Source organism: Hippichthys cyanospilos, chromosome 3 (assembly GCF_059441005.1).
Source record: "Hippichthys cyanospilos isolate Australia breed blue-spotted pipefish chromosome 3, RoL_Hcya_1.0, whole genome shotgun sequence".
NCBI lineage: Eukaryota > Metazoa > Chordata > Actinopteri > Syngnathiformes > Syngnathidae > Hippichthys > Hippichthys cyanospilos.
In genome coordinates, this window is record NC_142371.1 from 3763674 (window position 1) to 3786195 (window position 22522).

At 41.9% G+C, this 22522-nt stretch overlaps 3 protein-coding genes across 4 annotated transcripts; all 3 read right to left on the minus strand.

Annotated features, from left to right (window-relative positions):
- Positions 1-342: 342 nt before the first annotated feature.
- Positions 343-7354, minus strand: LOC148425496 (uncharacterized). Its single transcript, XM_088412127.1, has 3 exons — positions 7085-7354; positions 5417-5542; positions 343-4995 (listed from the first exon to the last, which is right to left on the minus strand). The coding sequence occupies exons 2-3, from the start codon at positions 5531-5533 to the stop codon at positions 1393-1395; spliced, it is 3720 nt and encodes a 1239-aa protein (XP_088268253.1). The 5' UTR covers positions 5534-5542; positions 7085-7354; the 3' UTR covers positions 343-1392.
- A 1453-nt stretch (positions 7355-8807) lies between these two features.
- LOC148425497 (uncharacterized) lies at positions 8808-11072 on the minus strand. Its single transcript, XM_088410929.1, has 2 exons — positions 10903-11072; positions 8808-10389 (listed from the first exon to the last, which is right to left on the minus strand). The coding sequence occupies exon 2, from the start codon at positions 10346-10348 to the stop codon at positions 8942-8944; it is 1407 nt and encodes a 468-aa protein (XP_088267055.1). The 5' UTR covers positions 10349-10389; positions 10903-11072; the 3' UTR covers positions 8808-8941.
- A 2350-nt stretch (positions 11073-13422) lies between these two features.
- LOC148425498 (uncharacterized) lies at positions 13423-21929 on the minus strand. 2 transcript variants are annotated; one of them, XM_088409428.1, is made up of 3 exons: positions 21706-21929; positions 20218-20348; positions 13423-16597 (listed from the first exon to the last, which is right to left on the minus strand). In XM_088409428.1, the coding sequence occupies exon 3, from the start codon at positions 16582-16584 to the stop codon at positions 13708-13710; it is 2877 nt and encodes a 958-aa protein (XP_088265554.1). In that variant the 5' UTR covers positions 16585-16597; positions 20218-20348; positions 21706-21929; the 3' UTR covers positions 13423-13707. The 2 variants fall into 2 exon arrangements, with proteins under 2 accessions (XP_088265554.1, XP_088265553.1); XM_088409427.1 differs by lacking the exon at positions 20218-20348.
- Positions 21930-22522: the final 593 nt, after the last annotated feature.

Sequence of the window (22522 nt, forward strand, 5' to 3'; positions counted from 1 at the left end):
GGCTCGCTCGTTTTCTAAGAATTGGTCAAGTGAACTATACAAGCTGAGCCATGAAACAAGGTGGATTTTGCTGCTTAATTCAAATTTAACAATGCAAAAATAATTAGATGGCTGTTTAAAATAGTGGGGACACCTAGAACATATTGTGACAATTTTTTGTCTTAACTTTCCTTTTAAAGTCACTGAAACTAGTTGACATGCTCATTAGCCTTTCTAGTCAACTATTACAAAAGATGCTTTAGCAACAAGGAGACATCTCCATGAATACTGAAACCGTAAACCTGCACCTTTATGTAGGTATGTTCAAAATGTTCATCAAATCTACCAAAAAATAGTCAGTGGCAGTATGTAAAAACAACATTTATTGATGACAAACGAGAGCATTACCGAAATACAACAGAGTAAAGGTGAGAAATAGTCAAGGAGTCACATTAGTCAAAATTCAGTCTCAGAGCTGTTTGCTGACTGTAGTCAGTCAAAAACGAGGACTCTAATATTTTCCATCATTGTACCAAGATAGTCTGTATACCCGAGAAGATTTACATTTTTAACAGTATTTGTTGGACCAAACACCTGCTGCTGGTCATCAACGAAATTAAGGGTTTTCAGAGCTTGAAAGATCAATAAAAAAATGCATGTTCAAAAAAATACACAATTCAGCATGAGCTGACAAACGTTAGTGATTTTTAATGGAAAAATTTGACAATTACTATGAAAAATGTTTCGTTTCAAGGGTGCATTATCTTGGAACACCATAAGTCAAAATACAGTATATACAACCCCAATTCCAATAAAGTTGGGTCATTGGTGAAAAATGAAAACAAAAGCAGAGTACAATGACTTGCAAATTATCTTCAACATATATTCAACTGAATGGTCTACAAGGGGCAAGATATTTAATGTGAAAAATAATAACTATATTTTATTATGCAAAGACCATACAAATCGTTGCCAGCGCAATGTTCAAAAGCCAGAATCTGTGATAATACGAGGGTGTGTTATTCCCCATTGTACAAGCGGCTTACACATGTTTAGTAATGGCACCAGCAATGCTGAAAGGTGCATCGAGGTTTTGGAGAACATGCCCCGGTCTAAAAATTCATTGGAACCTGTTGCAGGAATCAAATGCAAAACAAGAGAATAGTTGCAAAAAACAAAAGAGTTTATCAGTTTAAGCATGAAATATCTTGTCTTTATGTTGTGTACAATGAAACACGCCCGGTAGGTCGAAGAAATTTTGCAATTCTTTTTTGTTGTTGTTTTTATTTACATATTACACAATGCCCTAGTTTCACTTGAATCGGGGTTGTACATGTATGTACTGTACTGCAAAAATGATTTCTCGTTCTAGAATACAACGTGGTGTGGATATGCACATTGCGGCACACTGGATTATACTTCATCTCGCGCATGTTGCAAATAATGATGATAAAGGTCTGAAAGAGCCGTATATTCATTACCGCACATAGCACAGGCAAGGTCTTGTGAAGACCCTTTATTTGAGGATGAATATCTGTTAGTAGTTCTCAAAGGCGCTTTTTGCTTGTCCAACACATTTCTATCTTTTCGGGGGCTACTCGGCGATTTCTTGTGAACAGCTGTCTTTCCGGAACTTTGGGCAATCCTAACCAACCCCAAATCCTGCTTTTGGTGAGGTGAAGTCATAGTCGGAGTAGAGGAGTCCTTGGGATTCAAGTTTTGGTTACCCGGAAGAGCGGTGGGTCTTGGGCTGCCGTTTCCCGATTCGTAACACAATGTTACTGATTGGGGAGTTGAAGTAGGATTTAACATGCTAGTAGACTGTGTAGAATGATCATTTAAGGACCGATCCATAACGGGGGCCAGGCGTGTGACCTGTGCTGAGAAATGGCAAACCTGGTGACTGAATAACAAATCGAGAGTCTTAAAACGACTTTTGCAGTGATCGCAATTATAAGGCAGGAAGACGGTCTTGGGCTTTGACTGGATCCAACGGAAGCCCGGGTGCTCGCTCATATGCTTTTTGTACGATTCAACAAAACGGAATCCTTTCCCGCATATGGCGCATGAGAAGCGGCCTCGACGTTGCCGGTGTACTCTTTGATGACGCCACAGTTTGGTCCAGTTTTGAAGAGTCTTGCCGCAACAGGAGCAGGTGTAACTCTGATGTGGAGCGTGAGTGAGCATGTGGGCTCGGAGTCTGCCGATGTGCCTGAACAGACGACCGCAACTGGGGCAAAGGTAACTCCTGGGATCCGACCGGTTGTCCAGTTTGTTCAGTTTTGACACGAAATGCGAAAGAAGAGGAGTCTGCGGGACCGTCGGCTTCATCGAGTTCGACTTGTTGCGGTTTACTTTCGATGACGGTCTTTTGTGCGGTTGACACTTGCCGTCTCTGCGATGGCCGTTTAATTTCAGTTCAGATGACATTTTATGCGCCGTCACCGTGTACTCTACTATTGTCATTCTGTCTTCCTCCTTGACCCCGACACAGGAGCCGTTTTTTTCACTCTGGCACAAACTACGATGGGCATTAAACTCAGAGAGCACACCAAACAGTTTGTCGCAGTACAAACAGCGATATAGCTTTGTACCAATGTGATCCCTCATGTGCTTGTTGAACTCTTGCAGGTTGTCTAAAACGTTCTTGCAGATGTGGCACGTGTACGTCAGTGAAGGCTTTGCTACCGATTTGACGGGCTCCATTTGAAAGCTGCTTCCCGGGGGTCTGCACGTATGATTTTTTGCATTGCTATAATGACTGAAGGACTTTTTACAGCCTGTACAATTATAACGCTTCACTGACCAGTGTGTCAGCTCGTGCACGCGGAGAAAATAAGACTGGCCAAAGGCTTTGCCGCAGATATCGCATTTGAAAGGCTTCTCCCCTGTGTGGACGCGTTCGTGTCTTATGAGAGCGGACTGGTATCTGAAGGACTTCCCACAGTACTGGCACACTTTGCTTTCACTCTTTTCAGGGGTCAAATCTCTCTGAAGTGTTTCGACGGGGTGATCGGGGGGCAAAGATCCCTGAAGTCTCTCCACGGGACTATCGTCTTCACTTAAACTGAAAACTTCTTGGTCTGGCCCATTAGCGGGCATCGTCATGTGGTCAAAATATTTGTCTTCCGGGACTTGAATTTTGCAAGATAGACTGTCAACGGCTGAGGCATTCTTCACGTGTGCGTCAAGATGGAGATTTAAGTCTGATGTCTGGCTGAAAACTCTTTTGCATATCTTAAGATGGAGATTTAAGTTTGAGTTCTTGCTGAAGCCCCTTTTGCATTCCTTGCATTTAAAGGGTCGCTCTCCTGTGTGAATGCGTTGATGTATAATGTACTGAGACATAAATTTATATGTTCGGCTGCAGATACCACATTTCAGCAGGGTTTTAGACCCATTTTGGATGTAAATGACGTTTTGGGCAACTTCAGGAGTTACTTCGTCGCAGTCTCTTTGGTCCCCAGTTTCACTTTTTCTTTCATGAGGCACCAAAACTGTTATTCTCCTTCTCCTCTTGCGGCCTTTTCTTCGTCTTAAAACGGTTTGTTTGATGTACTGACATTCAGAACTGCTGGCCAATCTGTCATTCTGTTGAAAATCATTAGGAATTTTTGACTTTGATGAGGGTTCTAAAAGATCCAACGTTGCCTCTGTGTTTTCAACTTTGACAGCAGAAGGGGTCTCAACGGGTTCTTCAGGAGACTCTGCGGTATCATCGTCACTTGGCTTTGTCGCCTGAGGAGAGACAGCGTTGTTTGATTTGTCGCAATTGCTCTGACACCCTGACTCACTCAGGCGTTCATCATCACCGAGCTGCATTTTGGGTGAACTATTACAACACGAATGGTTTCGAAAGGTTTGTTGAGCTACTTGCTCAGAATTCTGAGGCAAGACACCTTTACTTCCTTCTGGTTGCTCGAGTTGTACAGACTGTTTCGCCAGACAACCTTTGTGGTCACTTGAAAGAGTCTGCAGCCGGTCACGGTGCCCGTGCTCGATTGTTTCTTCTACCACAGACCCAGGGGACGTGTCGCTTCTTTTTTCACAAACATTCACTTGTAGATGTTCACCATGCCTTTCCACTTGCTTGTCCCTGTCACATTCCATAGGCCTCAAGGACAGTTGTGCAGAGTTTTTGTCTGGAATTGTTTCCGGGTGCTGTCCATCCAAACTCTGCAGTTTGTCCATCTCTTCTAGATGGCGAGAGCCTACGTCACTGTTTTCCACAGACGCGGCTTCTTGACAACCGTCAATCTTGAGAACCTTAGCAGGGATTTGGTGATCAACTTGCGAGACAGAATGATTATTTGCACTACCTTTGGGTGTAGGAGAGACTGCAATTTCTTCAGGGGCAGCCATTACCTCAGAGTGACCGCTTTCCTCGTGTCCTGAGACCGGTCGTTCTTCCTGACTTCTCAGTTTTCGTGTGGAACTGGTAAGTTCATTAATCAAAAGAGCCTCACCGGCGAAATTGTGAAGAAATTCCATTTCCCTTCTCCTTACTCTTTTTTTCTTCGGCACCAAAAGTACGTCCTCCCTTTTCTGATCACGGTCAGTACAAGCTCCAGAGGTCTCATTATGAGGTAACTCAAATAAGGAATTTTTGACATGGTTAGGTGCCGACTCAGCATTGTCACTTTCACTGAAAGTTGGCACTTGGGTTTCAGTACCAATTTCTTCTTGTTCAAATTGGTCAGAAGTTGGATATATTTTGTCCTTGAGCTTGGAGGCTTTGAGTTTTCTAGTACGCCCACTTTTCCTTTGCCGCTTCACAGTTAGTCCGTGACTGTTTGTTGTCAAGTGGCACTCATTTGCTGGTGCCATTTCAGCCTTTGCATCCATCCCTAACTGTGAGGCAGCAGTAGGTTGCCAGGTGGTATCGACAGGTTCTTCAGATTTTAGAGTCTCTGATATGGGAGATGCAGAGAAAGGCTGACATAGGTTTGTCACTTTCGTGTCCTCCCCCCATTCAGAATCATGGTTTTCCTCACTACATTCTGAATCTCTAGGTGCCTGTAAAAGACAATGACACATCGTTACTTTGTTGTCATATTAGTATTTCATCAGACCCAAGCAATGAATAAAGGCATGCAATTAAAAAAAAACAAAGAGGGTCAGTAATAAAATGTAAATAGCCCTATTAACATTAAACGAGAACAACATGCATAGTCATCAATAACAACTTCCCTTTGGAACATACAGAATTTACTTTTCATTGCTGACTTTCATATAAACGTGTGGGATCATTTCCCACTCAATAAGCTCATCGTGGGTGCCCTGTCACTTACTAATAACAAGTCCAGAATGCAGTCCAGCTTTTCCCCCAAATCACTGGTAAAGGTAGCCTTAATCCAGCGTCGGTGGCAAGCAAAAATAGAATGATGTACAAATAGATGGAAAGACGGATGTGTAAGTTGTCCGTCAATTTAGTTACCTCTTTGCAGTCTGTTGGTGAATCAAAGGAACTGCAAGGATGTGATGTCACAGCAGTTAAATCAGAGACTGTATACTGGTCATTCCTCCTTCTACTGAAGGAAATTTTACTCCCCATTTCAGGACTCTGTAGAATAAACAAGGATTAGAAAGGTGTAACAAAAATGTATACAATAACTAATATTGACATTTTATCGATAAGGCAGGTAAGTACGTAAGGTACAGCGGAATTATGAAAATATTTCAGTCTCTTTTAAAATGAGTGATTTTTTCATCCCTGCGCTGCTCGGAAAACAACAGGGGATGACGATCTCAAATGTTAAATGATTTAAACCATAGGTGTTTGAACTCCAGTCCTCTAGGACTGGTGTCCTGCATGTTTTCTAATCTTCTCTCTCAAACACACCTGATTCAAATGATTAGGATCATTTTAAATCTCCCGCAGAGTTAAGTAATGAGCTAATCATTTGAAACAGCTGTGTTGAGGAGAGAAAGCTGTAAAACATGCAGAAGACCGGTCCTCAAGGACTGGGGTTCGACGCCTATGACTTAAAACATTTTGTTTCCAAATCCTTGTTGTGTGTTTGTGTGGAAAACACTAAAGTTTATTTAATCTTTTAGAATAAAGATCTATACATTTTTATTTTTATTCCACAAATACAACTCTAATCAGAATAATGTGTTTAGATTAGTGTGGGACTCTAGAACATCTAATTGCAAGGTCAATATTTGACTTTTAATTTTGCTTAAAGCAACGTGCCTCAATTACAAATCACAATCATCCTTTAGCCGGTCAAGTCTTGAGTCAGATAACGGGATAGACCGATTGGCTAGTCTGATTATTGCAACAATATTTGGCATTTTTAAGCATCGCCGTCCAACACTTCTTCCCTAATGGATGATAATTAATTAAACATTTGGTGACACTGGCGATGCATCAGAGCGAGCATTTCAGTTTGAAATTTTGGACAACTTTACTTTGGAAAAGTTTGTCGACCTCAGCCTGGGGACTGGTGATTGAATAAAAAAAAATGTCTAATATCAAAGGAAAAAAATGCACATATGATATAATATATTTGGCATTAAAACAATGTTTTGATTGTTTAAAAAAACATAACTGAAAATTAATTTCCACTCAAAATATTGGTTAGATAATATATAGTGGGTGTGCAATAAAAACTAAAGCTTATTGCTATAATTATGAAATGAATATATATTAAATGCAATTTTACAAATCGTAAGTGGATTTTTTTTTTTTTTTTTTTTGCAATCTTGTCATTTTCGTGCAAAATTAAAATTCTCAGTTCGGAATTACAAAAATAATTAATTCCTCAAATAGTTAACTGCACTACGTTAAGTTATGACAAATGTGCTATATTAGCAACGGCAATGCATCCATCATGCATCATCATCTTTAAAATATTAAGTAAAATATCAGGACAGCCTTCCTTGCATCAAAAACTTCATTTTTTTTGCTTCCATCTTAAAAAAAAGGGAGCAAAGGCGTTCGCTCATTGTAGGCCAGGTTGCTAGCTCATTACCAACAACATTCACGTACGAGTGAATAGCAATCGCACACTGCCCAGGCCAAATGATGCTCTCAAAGACTTTGCTGTCAATATTGTTTGGTGAGGGTACATTTTATTAGAAAAATAGTCAAAGTGCTTGCCTGAGTGGGCGAGCCAACACTGGTCCCTTGTTGGCCATGCACTGACGGCTTGCTCAGCTAGCTAGCGCTGGTTAGCACAAAGCTAAAAGCAACTCAGCAGCGTTGTGGCTCCCTGGCGGTTTGATATACCTAAAACCACATTCTTTCGGATGACAATCAAAGTTTCTCATCTTTTAGCACATTTGAGCAATAATACAGCCACGTCGATGTGGCAACACTATCGGTCACGTCTTGCGCACGAAGCGGCCACTTCACGTGCGGTTGGAATTTTGGAAATGACCTGCAGTATATGTCGTAGCGTAAACGGAAAAGAGGGAATGAAACAAGCCACTTCAACCGAATATTGTGCCGCTTTGACTTTGAAAACCAACTCAAATGCACCTGCGAGCGTATTTCCTTTCGTAAGACGGCAGGGTGGGAGGTTTCACTTCTGACTAATCTACGAAGACAACTTAAAGACATCATTTTAATTGTAGTCAAAAGTGAGTTGTGAATGATAAGGTTTCCCAAATTTCAGTAAGAATATAAAATGGCGTGACTGTGTTGGTTATCGCTAGCTTGTGTTCATGGCGAAGCTTGAAGTCGTAAAATTAGAACGTTTACGAAACCCTAAACTAAGTCTTTTCCTCGCCTTGCTGCACGTGTGACAATTGTATCTCCAATTGATCCGCACCACAAAATATACAACAGAGAAAAATGTAATTTTCCCCGAAAGAAAAAATAAATAATGCAAGTTTACCGCTGTTACCCAACGACGACCTCTCCTGGACAAATGCGAGAAAACCAGGGGTGGTTTTGGATGGGAGGTGAACAAAAGTTTAGGTGGAAAAGAGATTGAGCGTTTATTTAAAATCACTGGCCTCCATCTTAACGGCCACACGAGTACACTTCATCCTCACTCGTTCGACTCGACAAATGTCTTACGGGCGAGGACAAAGTGCATGGCGCGCAAGCTGTGCAAAATTGCAATTTCATTTGTATTTATTCACTCTCAAAATGACTTCCTCCCATATACGGGGTACCAGCAAAGGTTGGAAAGGTCCTTTAGTTCATTAAGTCATTGTTTAAAAAAAATGAATAGGCCATTAATATTTTAAAGTCACAACATTATAAAGAATTATTAAACATATTATTATGTATTATAATTTTGATCTAGACACCTTTAACCAAGTTAACAGCTTCGCACATCTTGGTGCTTGAGTTAGGTTTAGGATGTGCATACTTCATGACTCGACTCCTAATATATTGTGCTTTGAGACCATTTGAATTTGAAGGTTTTCAAACTTTTGCCAGGTACAGCACATTTATGCTCATCAAAATCCCACCCCCAACACACACACACACACGTACTTGTGTGATTACAGGTAGTAAAAATTAGCGCATACCAAATTAACAAAACGCAGCAGTAATAACCGCATCTAAGAAAAACAAACTTTCAGTGAGAATTTAAAAATAAAGTTTAATAATACATAATGTTCACTTAAGATGAGTCAAAGAGGGTAAAATTGCCATTTAAGTGACTCCATAAAGTCTAACACATTCTGATCAGACTAAACCGTGTTTAGAAAAAGCTCAAGAAAACTTTAATACAGTGCCTTGTTGCCTCGCCGAGTTAACTTGAAAATTTAACGCCAATATCCAAATACACTTTTGTAAACCTGGCGCATTTTGATGTTATGTCCCGTGCCCCCCCCCCCCAAAAAAAAAAGAAAAAAAAAGGACGCAGCCAGATTCAAATACATATTTCTATCAAATCTAAACTGATACACACATATATGTATTTTAAAAGGACAGAAGATGTGGAAACATTTTACTCCTTTGGAATGAACGTACACCGATGCGCTACGTGCAAACTGGTCAAGTTTTAATGGGGACAGATGAGGTGACCTGGTAAATCATTTCAGATGTTTTTTCCTGTCCGGGTTCCACGATGTAACAATCATCTTCCATGTCATCTCCCGTATCAACGTTTTCAGCGTTTTTCCCGTTGTCGGCGGGGCCTTGTTGTTTCTTGACATCAGCCGTGACCGCGTGACTCCTGTCACCGTTGACGCGGGTCACAGTGGTCTTGGACACGACGACATCCCGCCGGGGCTTGATCATGTTGCCGATGCGGCCGTGTTTGGCCATGAACTCGTCTGCTTTGGGACACTTGTGCCTCTGCAGCATCTGAGTGCTCTCAAAGACAACGTGGCACACTCTGCACGTGAAGTCGGCTCCCCTGGGGGACGTCTCCACGGGCTGGCTAAGGATCACGCTTTTCGTTGCGGGCGAGGGCGAATACTTCCAACTGCTTTTTGGGGAGGCGTTCTGCAAGGAATTTTGATGTTTGAACTGCTGGGTAGGCGCTGCGCCAACTCCCTGAGCAACTTTGCCATAGGTTCGCACATTTTGATTTTTCACCTGCAGGGCCGAGGTGACTTGAAGCATCCGACTGTCTTTGTTCCCAGCATTGGAATGCTTGCTCGGGCTCTGAGTCAGGTCTATTTCCAGGACGGGATTCTTATAACTCAGCGGCCTGGCTGTAATGAGTTTGAGTTTGGCCGTGGTGCTGGGGGAGTTACACGAGTGGAAGCGAGGCACTAACTTCCTGCTGGACAGGAGCAGCCCACATCCAATGCAGCCGCATATTTTATCGGCTATGTGACTACTATGGTGTGAAATGAGCATGCGCTTAGTGATGAAACCCTCACCACATTTACCGCAAGTGTACGGTTTCCAAGGGTTCCACTTACGGATGGTTTGTACCACCACCACGGGCTGGTAAATTGTCCAAAGATCCACTGTTGGGGCGCCAACAGTAGAAAACATACTCTTCATGTTTATTCCATCTTGGCCAGCATGAACGGATGACAGCTTGGACGAAGACACGCTAGGCACGCGAGACGTCGGCTTAGACGTTTTCGTCGATGCCAAAGGGGACTGGGACGCCTGCCTCGCTGACCCAGCCCCGTCAGCTTTCAAGACGGCTCCACCCAACTTGAAGCGTTTTAACTGCTCCTCTTCTGCGATATGTTTTTCAAACCGGCGCTTGTTTATCGTCCCGTGATGTAGCACCTGCTGTCCCGGTTCATGTGTAACATTGTGGTTCAGCATTTCGCTGTACATGGCAAACTCAGTTCCGCAGGAGCAGATGTGACTGGAAAAAGGGCACACATGTTCCTCCAATGATTGCTGAGTGGAAAAGATCTGTTCGCAGCTGAAGCAAATGCCTCCGGTGTTCATGTCACCATCCAAGCTGCTTTCTTGGGAAAGTTGCTCCATCGTCAGCTTTGGAGGTGATGTATGCACTTTCAACGGGGCACCTGTTTAAAAACATGGGATGTACAGCAGTATTTTTTTTAAATCATTCAGGGTTGCAAGGCTCTTGGTTTGATGTGTAATGTTCATTATGGCAAAAGAGTGCAGAAAAAGCTATTACTACATTAGCAGCCTTGGAGATGATCTATCAACAACATGGCACAGCGACGTAAATGCATTCTATTTCATTTGAAGAAGTATTGTAATAATAAAATAACAAAAAACAAATGCAAAACGTTGTGACAGTTTGTCAGCCGCGGACGAAATTTTGATGGAACCATGGATCATGCAAATGCTAACGTGCTAAGCATCGCCAGAGCCAACTGATGACATCGTCAACTTACCTTTGCCCTTATATCAAAAGTAGCGTCGTAGGAGGATTTGATTTCCTTTGAGCAAATTAGTTATGTTGTGATATTTTTTCGTCTGCGGACACGATTTAGATGGAACGTGAGCCTGCTAATGCTAACGTGCTAAACATAGCCTTTACTGGCTAACTGATGACAATGTCTACTTACCTTGGCCGTTATGTCAAAAGCTGCCGCGGCGTAGAAGAATTCTACTTCAATACTCGTCTCTGACAGGAGTTTCCAGAAACGATGCCGTCTATGGGCAGGAAAGCTATGTGTAGTGCGTTCAGGCATTAAGTGAGTGGCATCCGACCACACCATTACCCCCCCGGAAGAAAAAAAAAAAAAAAAAAAAAGTAAAGCTACCGTTTTCTTCTGCGGATGGCGCCATTTGCTAGCTGCACTTCCGGTATTAAAAGCGTCATACTGGCCTCTAGCGATGGCAACGCGGTACCGCCTCAACGTCATCACTGCTTTTAAGAACATCACAGATTTTCTCAAATTTTTGACTGATACGCGAAATACACACACACGTGTATACATTCATCCATCCATCCATTTTTTTCGAGCCTCTTATCCTCACAAGGGTCACAGGCTTGCTGGTGCCTATCCCAGCTGACTTTGGGCAGTAGGAGGGGGACACACTGAACTGGTTGCCAGCCAATTGCAGGGCATAGAGAGACGAACAACCATTCACGCAAGCAACCACACCTAAGGACAATTTAGTATGTCCAATTCACCCGCCATGCATGTTTTTAGAATGGGTAATGGATTCTCGGGTCTATTTAACTGTGAGGCTCTTGCTCTCTGTCTGTCTCTCTTTCTCTCTCTAGCTATGGGTCATTGATTCCAGATTGGAGGACATTTCATCTGAAAAATTATTGAAAAGTTGACTTGATCAGATTTTCTGCTACATATTCATCAACAATAGGTAATTAACTCATCAGCTTGATCAGTTCATCTTACAGATGAAAGGTACTTTTTTATTACAAGATTTAATTAAAAAAATTACGTTAACATTAACAGGGATGAGTGAGTTTAGCTTGCTGTAACTGCTTACCAACGAGAACACATTTACTTATGTAAAAAAAAAAATCATTGATTTAAATTAATTATATGCATAATGGTTGCATGAGTTACAGCGATACATTCAAGTAAGACTCACTATTTTATAAAAAAAACATTGGTCTATCCATTGTTTTGAAAAACTGATGATGGCAAATCCAGCATATCATGTGAATCAGTTTTCGTCTTCTTTCTACCATGCTAAAAAGGTTATGGTAACATGGTTGCATGCATTGCATTACATGCGTTCTATGAATAATAATTATTTGACATGGTATGTTCATTAAAACAAATGTTCCCACAGTTGCAAAGAGACAGCAATGAAACAATATTTTTTAAAAAATGAATTCCGTTTGAACTGTTTTGAGATTCAAATTGGTCATTACAAGGTGGGACAAAATAAAAATGTCATTTGAGGGAGTATTTCAGACTTTAGTGTTTTTAAACTATTTTCAAGAAATTATCAAAGTTTTTTCTTAGATTTGGTCTCGGGACAAGTAAATTTAGTCAGGAAGTGCATGTCATATTTCAAATATGATTTAGGACATAAATGTCTTCCATTCAGGAAATGACCTTTATTTCCAGGCACTTTTTGTATAAAACTACATATTTCACTTGCATTAAGCATGTTTTCCCCCTAAGCATATTACGGGACATGAGTGAAGTTTTTCTTAAAGTAAAAAAACTCCACACCAAAATTCTATAGGTATGTTTTCAATATATTAGATGATAAGGTTTTAAGGAGTCTGGCAAAGTTTACTGTACATAACATATCTTGCAGTCAATGTTCCTGTTTTAATGGGTGTAACGTTAATAATTTCTCATTTTCATTTAATATTGTGTACATTTGTTGGGACGTTTTCGCATTGTACGGATGGATAACAGTGCTGTATAATTTTGTAAATTCTGTTTATTAATTTTTTACACTGGGACCACTCAATAAAAGATGGTAACTAAGCTCTCAATTTTTTTTCTCTTGGATAATTTTCTCCATTATCTATATCCTGCTTACCCTCACAGGTCATTCAGAAGCCTACACGTATGTTTTCTTCGCCGTTTCTTTTTTACAGGTGAACAATGAAAGCGGAAGTCAAGCACAGACATTATTTACAATAATATGCTCAATGCATCCCTAGCAAATCAAAGACAGTGCTTTTTTTTAAATTTTGCATTTGTAAACTATTAATTAAGCAGCACAATCCAGCCTTTCTCATTTCAGGGTGTGGCAATTTCGCAACTTGCTATCAAATGAAAATGACATCACAGCTACTTGGGGTTCAGTTACCAGCCAATCACAACTCACTTGTTTTCTGACTTTGGTCATGTCATGTGGTCAAGCTGAGCCATTACCTGAGCACAGAGTAAAAAAGATGTAATTTTTCTAGTAAAATGGACACTCAGTGTGTGTGTGTGTGTGTGTGTGTGTGGGTGGGGGGGGGGGGGGGGGGGGGGGGGGGGTTCATATTGATTTCATATTCCACAAACGAAATATTAACCACAACACTGTTTTAGATGAGTGGGGCTGCATATAACATTATTGTAAAGAAATATTTTCCCCCTTTAAATAATTCTCCAACAAAACAAGACAACAGTTTGGTTCAGCACGAAAAAAACAGTAATAAATGCATGTTAATGAATCGGTATATTTAATAACATCAGAACAATCTACAGTACAACTATCGGATGAAATTTGAAGTGCAATTGTTACAATAACACAACCTTAAAATTGAAATACGGGACTTGACAAACTACACTTGATTCCACTGCAGCAAACTGCTACAAAACTAAAGTGTTCTTCTCTTGTGTTACTTTGTTTACGTCATTAAAAGCAGGTACAAATCAAATGTGGCATTTTGCGTCACCACATCGAGTTCACTGACAAAATTAGATGGAAAATAAAGCATGTGTTTAAGGCAGTATTTCTGCGGACACAATATTATGAAGTCTCCTTAGATGGGTTTTCAGAGATTTCAGAGTTGGGTATGAACACTGACAGATATCGCAACGATGGGATTCGGCCTGCTTGTGAGTCAGGAGGTGCTTCTGCAAACTGTCCACGGTCCCGAACCAACGGAGACAAACCGGGCAGCGCACAGGCTTGACGACGGGTTTGCAGGCACCGCTCCTTTGGTGAAACAGAAGGCTGACCATGTTGGGGAATTCTGAACTGCAGCGGGAACAGCGATACGATTTGGGTGTGTTTTGAGGTCGTGCGCCTTTGCAACGGCCCCAAGATAAATGTCTTTGAAGGGAGCACCGAGTTGCAAAGGTATTTCCACACCGTGAGCATACGGGCCGCTTTTTATCGGCGCCGGAGCGCTCGAGAACGGCTCCCTTCTGCAAAGGCTGATGCGCAGGCGGAGGCGGCGGCTGCTGGTGCTGCTGCGCTTGCTGTTGAGGCGGCTGCTGTTGGATCCGAAGTAGCAGGGGCTGCGATCGTTGAGTTTGGAGTCCCTTCAGCAGCTGGTGATGGGGATGCATGTGGATCTGCAGGTGAACCTCATAGTCCGCCCAGGAGTTAACAGTCTCTCCGCATGTCGGACACGTGTAGGATTCCTGCGCGTGCTTTTGTAGATGCTCCAGGAGGAGCCTTGGCGATGTAAATCCAACCCCACACTCGCATGTCACCCTCCTGGGTAGCACAGAGGGTAGTGACATCATGCTCCAGTTGTTTGCGTCGTCATCCGAGGTGCCTTTTGGGCCGCTATGCAAATTGGGTTGCGACGGCTCTCGAGATGCCATCCGCTGCAACTGACATCTTCGCCTGTGAACCATCATATTATCTTTGCGGCTGAAGCTTCGGCCGCAGACGACGCAAGGAAACGTTTGTTTCGCGCCGCTGTTTTGGGAAACGCCGCCACGATCATCACCGTGCGATACGGGGGCGGGCGCCCGAGGCCTGGACCCGCACAGCCGTAAATGGCGGGCGAGGGTAGATGGCCGACTGTAGGTTTTCTGACACCTGGGACAGGGGTAGCGTTTTATGCCGTCTTTGACAAAATAGCTCAGGTTGGCAATCTCCTGCGACTCGGGATCGACCTCATCCTCCTTAGCGGCGTTCTGAGAGGAAGTAAAAAGTTCCGTTTCATCATCGAGGGGCATTGTCCACTGGCCTTCGTTGTTGCTCTCGTTCTGCGCCGAAAGCGCGTCCACACTATTGTCCATCACACCTCCGGTGGCGTTCTTATTCTGGTCCATCGTGGAAGACTTGGACAAAAACGGCGGGAAGCTTTTGGGAAAGCCGCACCAGGAAAGGTCTGTCGTCTCGGACTGCTCAGTAGTGGAGGTCACCTCCACTTTGACCCGGGGGGCTTCGGTGCTGACACCAACGCTGCTGGTCAAATGCTCGCCATGACCATCCCTGTACGTCGAGGCTTTATTACTCGATCTTAACGCTTGCAATCTGTCAGTGAAGGGGTGCGCCTGAGCCAGGGCTGCTTTTGGGCCTTGGCACTTGTGCTTCTTGAGGTTGTACCTGCGGGCGTAGTTGTGCTTGCACACAGGACAGTAGAAAGATTTTTTCGCATTGTTAAAGCTATGGAATGGTACCATTTTGGGGACTAGCGGCATTGATCTTGGCACAATTGTGGGCTTTTTTACCAACGGGAGGCAGACGTGATTGTCGGTGAAAGGCAGCTTCCCAATGATGAGTTGCTTACAGCGACGGCAACACTTAATTCTCTCCTTCTTGTGCAAGAAGTGATGCTCAGTTAGTCTGTCGGAGTTTGGAAAAGTTCGACGACAGCGGGCGCATTGATAGTTTCCTAGAGCGTTATTGCTAGAATCTCTGAGTTTCTGACGAGTTTCGAGAACCACGACGGGTGAGAGCATTTTGGTCAGGGAAACTATCTTCTTCCTGCTGGAGTCGATAATTCGGCTGATGGTGGGAGCCTTCGTCCTCGCGCCAGTCTTTGCGAGCAGTCTTCTTAACTTTGCTACAGAGAGATCATTGATCACCGGCTCTTCAGCTTCTTTGACCGGGGTAATATCAACTGGGATGGCTTCTTGTTTAGGGGTGATCATATCAGTACTGACGTTTGGAGATGGAGACGCCGAGCGCTTCATGTAAGCCGTTGCTAGGATTTTCATTAATTTATTGTTTTTCAACGCTCGTTCCTCATTGTCGCTGCTATGAACAGAATGGGAATCCTTTACAGGTTCTGATATTGGCTCGGCATTTGGAGATGACCGATCATTACCATTCACATCTTTACTTTCTTGAGGCGCTCCAGATGGTTCAAGAGGAGTTGATGGAACAACTTCGCTGTCTTCCAGCCTTTCACTGGCTTCTGGCTCCCTTTTAACGGGCGATGTTGAAATAGAGGCGCAACTTTGGACTGAATCTGCCAATGCGACACTCGGCCTTTCATCTACAATCCGATTAGAACCGTCAGTAGACCCAGTTCCACTTGAGATCGCATTACTGTCTGTCTTTTGGAGAGGAGGTGACTGAGTACTGTGTGATTGCTTATGTTCAAGCATGAGACAGAAGTCGTGAAATTCCTCTCCGCAATCACAGATAAAAAATGATGGCGAGGCGCTGTCAGACAACGCTTGTGGATTGGATGGCTTTAGGTTTGCTGTCAGAGCGGCCTGCGGGCTCATGTCGGGCTTGGGGCTCGTGCCAGGATGGCTGGAAGGAGGGGAAATGACCTTGGGGATCATGTTGGCATGCGTCGCCTGATGGACAAGCAAGGCGGCCAGTCTTCCGAACGTTTCCGAACATGCCACGCAACGATAGATTTTGGAGGCCGGTGGCCCGCTGCCCTGTAGCCCAAGCATCATAGACTGTTGTTTCCTGTAAATAACACACAAAAACACGCCATTGAATGGTGCACACAACTTTTGCTATTACCATACGTTTAAAGGGACAATGTGTAGGATTTTGACCGGTTTTCATTACGGGCAGCAGGAGGTGCTGCATTTACTGTACCATTGTCTGTAGCTATAACAGACATGGCTGCCTCCGGAGGAGCGCCACCCCCCATGCAATATAATTTAATGATAACTGGACCTAAGATTATATTTAAAACATACTGTTGGTTGTTTAGAACACATCTATATTTTTTCTGAATTTATAAGCATTTAATTCATTTCTTTTCAATGAAAAACGGTCTAAATTTTACACAATGTCCCTTTAAATGCGGTGTATAACAAGTTTCAATGTTGACAAGACAAAGGGATTTAACCTGGCAATTGTATGAGCTTGAAGTGTGGAAGCACGGCACTTAATAGTGTGACAATACTGAAGTATATGGTATGCTTTGTTTTGGTTTTTCATTTCTTTTAAATTCACGGATATTTTATAATGTGCTGTACCACGGCTACATATTGAAAGTTTTATGGATGAATAATGTTTGAATTGGGAAGTTTTACAATTTTACTGGATTGTTATTTTCTGAATGTTATTTTTATTTTATTTTTGGATTTTGGGATGCTGTTGTGTATTTATAATGAAAAGATATCTCTATATGACTTATTTTGACCTGTGAAGCACTTTGATACCTTGTGATTCAGGGAGATACAAATAAACTTGATTTGATTTGGAATAGCATCCGCTATAACCTCTTCATCAGTGGTGTCAACTTTACTTGACACCACTATATGGAGAAAGATCCATTATCACGTGGGTCGGACTGGTAAAACCACGGTATATAACTTAAGAACACTTATTATTTGGATTTTTGTCATGGGCGCCAGCCTGGTCCCAATTACAAATGATAAACTATTACACTATAAAACTATTACTACAACCTATTAAAATAGTGGCAAGCAACTATAAATATATAGTTGAAAATCATATAACCACAAACATATACACATATATAAATAAATACAAAAATAAATAAATACAATGAACCATATCCGGTAGTAGGAAAATGCAGACAAAAATATGTGGTTGTACAATTTCTTTTCAAGGAGCACAGTGACGTGCAAAGAAAATTCAATGAGTGTCTCATTTTGGACATTTGAGTGGCACCCACACAACGACATACGTGACAGATGATGAAAATGCATAAAGTAGTAGTAGAGATCGCGTGTCAAACATGGAGGCGCTGTGTGCTAACTGCTGAATTGTAAATAAAGCAAATTTTAAAATAAGACTGACTGTTTAAAATCAAATACGGACGAAAGCCAAATGTCTGGTAACGGCCAAGGTGACAAGACTCGGGGGCCCTGTAAATTGCGGTGTTCATCTAGACATTGATTGTAAAAGTAAAACATTTTGTCTATGGATTACGGACAGCAAACTAATGGGCTTGTGCCATTTTATTTTGTATTAATGCTTCACAAAATCATCTTGCAGGCAGAATTATACCTCTGCGTGGACCAGGTCAAACGTTTTGACACCCCTGCTCCACATGCATTATATCAGGACTGCAAGCGTTTAACCATGTCTGGCTGCATTATCTCGGCCAAATAAAGTTTCATTCATTCATAACTTGATCAAAAGTTTAATCCATATATTTTGGCATATTTGGCCATATAAAGTTAAAAATGTATCAATAAGGATTTTGCGAATTATATGACTTGACTATTGAAATCATCTACAATAAACACCATTAAAACAAATGTTTCTACTTGCTGTATCCTGAAAGTGATATCATCTGTGCTCAAGACCAATCGCTGCTCATCTGCTGGTCATGTGAAGTTCATAAAATGAACCATGATTGATTGATTGTTACCCAAGCCATCAGCACATATGATGTCATTTTCAGTCGAAGGTAAAAAAACATGTTTTTAAAAGTATTAATTGTACACAAAATATAACGTAATCATCAAATGAACTAATTCAATCACCAATACGTAATTTTATGTTTTAAAGAGTACAAACATTCAATCCTAGGTACTTATTTTTTTCCAAACATTTTCAAAGGAGTGTCTAAAATGGCTTGAAATAAAGGTTTTAACTAGATGAAAAATTAACTTTTTACTGGTTAAAAAAAAGACTAAAATAAGTGAATTACCCCTTTAAATGCCATAATTAAGAAGTTGGTACTTACTGTCAACATGTTCTATAAACCGGACACTTTTGCAAAACATTGAGTTCACAATTAAGCTCGCTTTCAAAACCTGTAAACAATAGGAGCTAGCAGGATTTACAAGATCTAATAATTGGAAATATTAAGGTGTTTTGTTGATGCAAAGTTGTACTCTAATCATAGCTTTACAACTACGAATGCGAATCATTAGGTGTGGGAATCTGATTCACAATTCCATGATGGTTTTTTGGTCTCTGATTCAATTTTCAATTAAACAATTTGATTAAAAATAGTTTCTGTTTCAATCTATTGACGTGTAAAAACCTCAGTCTGCTTTGCGAAACAATAACAAAGGAATACAAAGTGCCATTGTATTGTTCTCAATACACGTGGACAACTGTGCTACTCTTTGAAGCTTTTCATCTTTCCTCCTTGGCCATGATTTCCAAGAACAATTTGAAATGTGGACTCATTGGACTATAGCACACTTTTCCCACTTAGCATCTGTCCATTACAAATGAGTCCAGGTCGCGTTTCTGGATGTTGGTGATGTACGGCTTTCACTGTGCATGGTCATAAATAATTCTCACAACAACCTGTGCTAACTGTTCCTCAGCCTTCTTTACACTGTGATGTCTATTAATCCATTGCCGCCTGAGGGATCAAAGATCACAGGCATTTATTGTCGATTTTCAGTCTTGCCGCTTTCACGCTGAAAGTTCTCAACATTCTCTAAATCATGTGACGATAATATGGACTGTAAATGATGAACTGCCTTAATTATTTGCAATTAAATGTTGAGAAACATTGTTCTTAAACATTATTCTTAAAGTTTGACCATTTTCATCACACAGTGGCGCACAAAGTGGTGACTGAACTTTTTGGGGATGCTCCTTTTGTCCTTTGTTTGCTTTTTGTCACTGCTTTCCAATGGAAAAGTGTATGTTTACAAATGACTTTATCTTGATTAAACAAACACACAAACAAAAGTAATCAGTTTCCTGAAGAACTACAGAATTCAGAGAATAAATATTGGGAGGCTGAAACCAGAAGATCTGGACAATTTTAATTTAAACAATAGCTCCACCCAGGGGTCTGGAACCACCGGTCTGCAGCCCATTATTGGTCAGTGGATCAACTGAAAAGGATTACTTTTGTTTTATGTATTATCTGAGTCTGAAAGATATTTTGTCATGCAAAACCTTTTGTTTTGAAAACTGACCGGACTCGCTTCCATTCGTTTGAGCCAAAATTCACCTACAGATCAGCAAAATGAATAAGAAACAGGCGCCATTGGAAAATTTCTTTGGGAAGGAAAAAAGGCCCAGTGAAAAGGCAGGAGAAGCTGTCAGGAGAGACTCTGAAGAAACCTCAGGCAATACTAGGAGCTCTACTTGAAACATTGATTTATCGCGGCAAGGAGTTTGAGCGCTACCTTCTAGCCAAACCTGGTGAAGCATGGCTAGCATGGCGGGCAAGATGATAATCAACAGCTGGAGATTGCGAATGATGGTGGGCTTAAATGTTCGAGATTTCCACCATCCTGTCTGTGTGAAGCAGGATTTTCTGCAATGACCGAAACAAAAACAAAACAATGGACTCAACTGAAGACTGTATAAGAAACACACTCACTCCTAGTTGGGCCCAGGGCCTCCATTAAATTGGTGGTACTTGTGTGTTCAAATTTTATGTGCACGATATATCCATTTTGTGTTGTATCTGTATACTATTTTGAAGGAACCCACCCCTCCCTCCTGAGCCGCAATACTATTGTCAAATGATGACCGGTCTGTGGTGATAAAAATGTTGGGAAACAATAAATTCACTAATAAATGGTTGTTAATTTGATAATTGATTGGTTGTTGATAAATCATGTAAGTTTGACATGTCGAGTTTCGTTCTTTCACGTTTTGCAAATATTGGCTCTCACAATGTTTTGCTGGAGTCCGAAAGATTTGTAAAAAACTTGTAAGGCTTTCTGGACTGACGAATGTACTTTATTTTAATATTGGCCAATTTTAAGAGATATGTCTGGAGTCAATAAAGCTTTGTTGAGTGAAAAGCATTTACCCTCTTCCTAAAATGTGTGACCAGTTCATGATTTAACGAGGAAGGCACTTTTTTCATACAAGTGCAGGTATAATCGAACATTATTTTTAGTTACAAAAAAATAAAATAAAATCATGACGTATGTTTCCTGAGGTTCTGACATTTGCATTCGTTTGATTGTGGTCTTAAACATTAAAGCAGGATCACTATAAAAAGGAAATGTTCACAGCTTTATGAAAATAATTTTGTACTGCATCCAATTCATGTGAAAGGCAGGAATTGTGAAGTTGTCATCATTCGGTCTTTAAGTAATTGTATTCATCTTATCATGCACCGAAATGAACCGTTTAAAACTTCTTTTGTGTGCCTGGATTTCATAGGACACACAAATTTGTTTTTATTTGTGTTTTCGTTTTTTACCTGAGCCCGTGTTGACTTAACGTAATGCAACACGCCACTCAAACATCCTTAAAAGGGCAACTTCGCAAAGCAGTAAAAAAATAAAGGGCTGCCAATGTGTACAAGCGTGAGGGCGAATCCAGTTAAAAGCAAATACGAATAAAAGACACGCACGCAAAGCTAATGCTCGAATGAGCAGTGTGATCCATTCGGGCCACTTTGCTAACATGGCTATGCTAACGTAGGAATGCTAAATTCAACGCATGGCTTGTCCGGCTTCAAAAACGCACGCTTGATGCAAATTGCAAAGCTCGTACACTTCTTGGGAAGGTGCACGAGTTGTTCGAGAGCGAAGCAAGAGGAGGTGGCTGGACACGCTCCCGAGAGAGGCCATACAAACAACGAATATTAGGGAGGTAGCACCATCGGTCATTTCTCAGGAGCGCTTTCCCCCGTGCACCGTTTAAACACTCACCTTGTCACGCAAACGGGATGTCCAAAGCTTTTGAAATGGGCACAAAAGGCGAGCCGGAATCACCGCGAGGATCCGGAGACATCTGTCGGCGCAGATGCGCGAGCTCTCACAAACGCGCTTCAACCGCGAACAAATGAGAATATGTGCCAAGTGGAGGAAGAGGAAGAGGAGATGAAGCAGGAGAACGAGTGGAAGGAGAGCGACGTCCAGCTGCAGGGTAGTGCAAGAGCCGCCACCGGCGCACGCGCAATAGACACTCCTGCAGAGAAAACGCCTCTGCCCCTGGAAATCTTGGGTCACGTGATTCCCCAGGCAGCCTCAAGACCGCCAAATGCTGCACAGTGCATAACCCGTGAAAGACAGTCGCTGGACATGCAATGTTAGTGAACCAACACAGATAGCATGGGTAAAACGTGTGCCTCAATCAACCATTTTATTTCACGATACAAAGTTGGGGGCAGGATGAAGGGGTTAGTGGGTAACACCCCACGGAGCTGAGGTTCTGGTTTCCAGGCCGGGGTGGCAGTCTGGTTAGCATGTCATGGTGGGGGGTGGGGAAAAAAAACCTCCACTTCCTGTGAGGTGTTTGCCTGTTCACCGCGGTTGTTTGAGTTTTCTCCAGATGGTCTGGATTCCGTCCACATTCTACACCCATGCGTGGTAGCAAAATTGCCATTAAGTGTAAATGTGTGTGGTTGTTTGTCTATGTGTGCCCTGCGATTGGCTAGCAACCAGTTGAGGGTATCTACTGGACAACTGGACTTAAGTACGATATGGTTTCCAGGCCTAGCTCAGGTGACTTCAGATTAAAAGCATA

Coding starts and splice junctions, on each gene's coding strand:
- LOC148425498 (XM_088409427.1), bottom strand. CDS start 16,584: ATGATGCTTGGGCTACAGGGCAGCGGGCCACCGGCCTCCAAAATCTAT.
- LOC148425496 (XM_088412127.1), bottom strand. CDS start 5,533: ATGGGGAGTAAAATTTCCTTCAGTAGAAGGAGGAATGACCAGTATACA. Junction 4,996..5,416: donor CACCAACAGACTGCAAAGAG/GTAACTAAATTG, acceptor TGTCTTTTACAG/GCACCTAGAGATTCAGAATG.
- LOC148425497 (XM_088410929.1), bottom strand. CDS start 10,348: ATGGAGCAACTTTCCCAAGAAAGCAGCTTGGATGGTGACATGAACACC.